General features: G+C 37.6%; 1 protein-coding gene across 1 annotated transcript in view; it reads left to right on the top strand.

Annotated features, from left to right (window-relative positions):
• The window catches only part of LOC107751095 (amyloid beta A4 protein-like), a 29,899-nt gene that overhangs the window by 9,330 nt on the left and 15,014 nt on the right, over positions 1–5,555 (top strand). The window contains exons 3-7 of the mRNA XM_016566697.1: positions 1,097–1,226; positions 1,308–1,420; positions 2,603–2,822; positions 4,253–4,414; positions 4,944–5,111. Coding sequence (XP_016422183.1) covers positions 1,097–1,226; positions 1,308–1,420; positions 2,603–2,822; positions 4,253–4,414; positions 4,944–5,111 — 793 coding nt within the window. The remainder of the gene's footprint in view (positions 1–1,096; positions 1,227–1,307; positions 1,421–2,602; positions 2,823–4,252; positions 4,415–4,943; positions 5,112–5,555) is intronic.

Raw genomic sequence — 5,555 nt, 5'->3', positions numbered from 1 at the left:
AAATAAAAGTTTTTGTTTACATAATATATGTGTGTACTGTGTATATTTATTAGGTATATATAAATACAAACACATGCATGAATATATTTAAGAAAAATATGTTATGTTTATATATTAAATATATTTATATAGAATATAATAATATAAATATATAAATGTAAATATTTTCAAAATATATACTTAATGTGTGTGTATTTATATATACATAATAAATAAACACAGTACACACACATATATTATGTAAACAAAAACTTTTATTTTGGATGCGATTAATCGCGATTAATTGTTTGACAGCACTACTTTAAATTAAGTATAATATTTTAGTTTGATATCGACAGCTGTTTGGGGATTTGGGGATATATTACATGTTACAAATGTTGTATTTGTAATAAGTTTTATTACATTTTTTTTCCTGAAATCCACTCTTCTGCTGGGATCAGAATAATCCCGTTTTTTTTTTTTGATCAAAAGTATCCCGATCTTACTAAAACGTTCTGAACAACACAAACCGAGGATTTAATCCTGATCAAAGCCAAGATTGGATTTTGTGATCTAATCCGAATACAGAATCCTTTTTTTTCTTCTTTTTTTTGAACAACCCATTTTCAAGATTTGATCCAATCTGATGGCCAAAATCCGATCAGATTACATTTAAAAATCAAGTAAAGCCGAGCTGCTTCAGTCCAGTAAGTGTTCATCTGGAAATATGAATACAGAGATCTGGCATGAAACTCTAGATGGCGCAGTCCGATAGGTCTAACTCAGTCTGACCTAATGACATCATTATCACATGGCACAACTGATTGGTTCTCTCCTGTATCAGTAGCCAATGAGCTCGCTGCTCAATATTCAAATATATGACTAGTGCTTGCCGTAGCAGTTGCAGCTTGCTTCAGAAACCCTCCACCTTCCCCAGCTCCACCTGTATAGATCTGCTATGAGGTGATTCATGTACGCTATATGGGGGTTATTTCATGTGTGTTATATGTGCAGCAGCAGTATTTCTTACATGCTCACAGCAGCATGTTGTGGATGTATTGGCAGTAGCAAGTTTCAATTACACTGAAAGAGCTTATCATGTGTCTGTGATGTTCAGGTGTATCCAGAGCTTCAGATCACAAACGTGGTGGAGGCCAATCAGCCCGTCAGTATCTGGGACTGGTGTAAGAAGAGCCAGAAGCAGTGCCGCAGTCACACGCACATCGTGGTGCCGTATCGCTGCCTGGGTGCGTGAGTCTCTTCACCCGCCGCGTGTCGCTCCTTCACCTGCTGTGTGTGCTCATCATGTTTCTCTCTCTCTGTGTCAGTCGGGGAGTTCGTGAGCGACGCTCTGCTGGTTCCTGATAAGTGTAAGTTCCTGCACCAGGAGCGCATGGACATGTGTGAGAGCCACCTGCACTGGCACACCGTCGCCAAAGAGGTCAGAAACACACACAACAAAAATACAGCAAAATGTGATATGTGATCCTGGACCACAAAACCAGTCATAAGGGTCAATTTTGAGAATTCAAAATTGAGATTTATGCATCATCTGAAAGCTGAATAAATAATCTTTGTTAGGATAGGACAATATTTGGCCGAGATACAACTATTTGAAAATCTGGAATCTGAGGGTGCAAAAAAATCTAAATATTGAGAAAATCATTATTTCTGTGATGCGCAGCTGTATTTTCAGCATCATTACTGCAGTCTTCAGTGTCACATGATCTTCAGAAATCATTCTAATATGCTGATTTGCTGCTCGAGAAACATTTCTGATTATTATCAATGTTGAACACAGTTGTGCTGCACAATATTTTTGTGGAAACCGTGATGCATTTTATTTTTCAGGATTCACAGATGAATAGAAAGTTCAGAAGAACAGCATTTATTTGAAATAGAAATCTTTTGTGAAATTATAAACGTCTTTACTGTCACTTTTGATTAATTTAATGCGTCCTTACTGGATAAAAGTATTCATTTCATAAAAAAAAAAAATCTTATCAAATTAATTTGATGTGTGCTGGACATGTTTCAAGGTTATTATAGTTACAGCTAAAACTAAAACTTATTTTTAATGACATTTTTTTCAGCTAGTTGAATTATTATAAATTTACAATAAATTCACATCTATATATGTAGCTGACAAGGCAACATTTGTCATTTTCTTTTAGTTAACTTGAAGTACTAAAATAACTAGAGCTAAAACTGAAATAGAAATGAATAAAACTTATATAGGCATATGTAAAAGCAACAAATTCTAATAAAAATGACAAAATTACTAAAACTTTAACTAAAATTAATGTGAAAGCAGCAAATATAAAAATAAAATATAATTCAAAATATTTACAAAAACTAAAAAAGTATCTCAGTGATACTAAAATAACACTGATATGTTTACAGGAAATCTGTAAATATTCCATTTTATATTTACTTACTTGTAAGGTAGTATGGAACTGTTTATCATCAATATATTATCATACATGTCACACAAATGAATATAAATGGATCGCTGTATTGATTTATTTTGACTGGTTTCATTTTGTCTGTCTGCTGTTTGATATTGAAGTTCCTCCTGTCAATAAATGTCTCCGTCCAATCACACGCTCTCGTCTCTCCACAGTCCTGCGGTGACCGCAGCATGAATCTCCATGACTACGGGATGCTGTTGCCATGCGGTATCGACCGTTTCCGTGGCGTCGAGTTCGTCTGCTGCCCTGCAGAAGTGGAGAAGTCGGACAGCGCAGCCGCGGAGGACGACGATTCAGACGTGTGGTGGGGAGGAGCCGAGAACGACTACAGCGACAACAGGTGTGTGTGTGTGTGTGCGTGTGCGTGTGCGTGTGCGTGTGCGTGTGCGTGTGCGTGTGCGTGTGCGTGTGCGTGTGCGTGTGCGTGTGCGTGTGCGTGTGCGTGTGCGTGTGCGTGTGCGTGTGCGTGTGCGTGTGCGTGTGCGTGTGCGTGTGCGTGTGCGTGTGCGTGTGCGTGTGCGTGTGCGTGTGCGTGTGCGTGTGCGTGTGCGTGTGCGTGTGCGTGTGCGTGTGCGTGTGCGTGTGCGTGTGCGTGTGCGTGTGCGTGTGCGTGTGCGTGTGCGTGTGCGTGTGCGTGTGCGTGTGCGTGTGCGTGTGCGTGTGCGTGTGCGTGTGCGTGTGCGTGTGCGTGTGCGTGTGCGTGTGCGTGTGTGTGTGTGTGTGTGTGTGTGTGTGTGTGTGTGTAAAATAGAACACAATTTAATTTAAATAACCCACACAACACATTTGCAATGGTCTGATGTGTTTGACACCGGATGCGGTGTGTGTTTGACTTTAAGACTTTGACCCCTCGATGATTCTATTGGCTGAAAGAGATTTTTTGGGGGGGTGTTTTATTCTGTGCCTCATTAGAAATCCTAAAATATAGTGATCATATATAAGTATCTCGTCTGTGTAGACCATAGAGGAGCTCATCACTGAGCCCAGGACTCATGACAGCCGTGATTATAGTCAGAAAAATAAGCTATTCTGGCTAAATCTTCCACATTTAGTTCACAGAGTGATGTTTGTATGTATTGTCTGATGAAGAAATGAGTACAAAGCAGGGCTATTATAGTTAAACTAAAACCATAAAAAAGAATTACTTGAAATAAATTAAACATTAACTAATATGAAGTAAAATTAAACATAAACTAAAATAAAATAAAATATAAAAAACTTTAAACTTATTTTATTTCAGCTAGTTGCCAAGGCAAAATTTCTCATTTTAATTTAGTTTAGCTTGATGTTCTTAAATAACTAAAGCTAAAACTGAAATAAAAATGAATGAAAACTATATACACATTACACACAAAAAATGATTAAAACTTTAAAAATTTACATGAAAATATAAAATAATTTTTTTTTTATATGAAATAAGTATCTCAATGCTACTAAAATAAAATTGTTCAAAAGAAATGAAATAATATATATAAAAATAAACAAATAAAAAAATATATAACAAATTAATTCATTTTAAAGTATACATCACACATGATTATAGACAAATCTACAGAATAATTATTCTAATTAAACATATAAGCATACTTTTCACAACTATTAACAGATGTAATCAGAGTCATGGCAGGCCTTCATAGAATTAATACTGTACTAAAAAAAGATTATTAATCTTATAATGATGTTCAGTTGTTTATTATAGTTTATTTTGATGAATTAATAATTTCTTTTATTATTAATAATAATTCAACAATAGGAAAATAATAATGATAATAAATGTATTACAATAATAATTGCATACATAGTAATAATAAAGCAGTACGAGGAAGAGGAGCTTCTGGACAACGACCAAGATGGAGATAGAGACGGAGACGAGGATGTGGATGAGGATGAGGAGCAGCGCCAGAGCATCAGCGTCGCCATGACAACCACCACGACGACGGAGTCGGTGGAGGAGGTGGTGCGAGGTGAGCGTCAGCCAATCACGTTGAGCGTTCGCTCATCATCATCATCATCAGACGCAGCTCTTCACGTTAGGGGTGTGCGATATTGACAAAAAATCTCAATATTTTCTGGTATTTTATCAATAACGATAATTAGATGATATTTTGCTTAGTGTGTTATTGTGCTGGTATCTTAAGGACTACCGTGGACAGCTGACTCCTAAATGTTTTGATATTCTTCATATTCTGTGCTTTGGTCAGTTCACGCTGATAGAAATGAATCTTTTCCAATAAGTTCATATTCTGTGCTTTGGTCAGTTCACGCTGATAGAAATGAATCTTTTCCAATAAGTTTAAATTAATTTTTACCTTTTAATAAAGCAATAATCCCCGTGAAGCCGTGGTTTACAGTGATTTTATAACAGCTAAGGAGCGTTGTTAGGTATGACGCGAAACAGAGAAAACCCCCTTAGCTGTTATAAATTTTACGATATTATCGCAGACGATATATATCGCACACCCCTACTTCACATGTGTGTGTGTGTGTCGTCAGAGGTGTGTTTTGCGAGCGCAGAGACGGGCCCCTGCAGGGCCATGTTGGCCCGCTGGTATTTTGTGCGTGAGGAGGGCCGCTGCGCTCCCTTCATCTACGGCGGCTGCGGAGGAAACCGCAATAACTTTGAGTCGGAGGAGTACTGTCTGTCCGTCTGCAGCAGCGTCTGTAAGTCACCAACCGAACAACTGACAGCGTGAGCCACTAACACCAATGAACCTTCACTCACTCGCTCCTCATGACCACCAGACCCATAATGCACTGCCTGAGCCACGTTCTTCAGCGAAACACACAAGACAGCGCTTAGCAGGATTTTCTGTTCATATGAGGCCAGCACTATATCTTGGATCTTCTAATATTATGATACTTCTCCTGTGAAAAAACAGTGCGATGAATCAAATTATATGTGCACTTGTAGTGTACTTCAAATCTGTTTTTAAGATAATATGTGACCCTGGAGCACAAAAGCAGTGTTAAGTCGCTGGGGTATATTTGTAGCAATAGCCAACAATACATTGTATGGGTCAAAATTATACAGTTTTCTTTTATGCCAAAAATCATTAGGATATTAAGTAAAGATCATGTTCCATGAAGATATTTTGTAAATGTCCT

The sequence above is a fragment of the Sinocyclocheilus rhinocerous genome, unplaced genomic scaffold (assembly GCF_001515625.1).
Source record: "Sinocyclocheilus rhinocerous isolate Xijiao unplaced genomic scaffold, SAMN03320098_v1.1 scaffold632, whole genome shotgun sequence".
Lineage (NCBI taxonomy): Eukaryota > Metazoa > Chordata > Actinopteri > Cypriniformes > Cyprinidae > Sinocyclocheilus > Sinocyclocheilus rhinocerous.
Note: the sequence above shows the minus strand (reverse complement) of the source record. Positions and strands in the feature narration are given on the sequence as shown.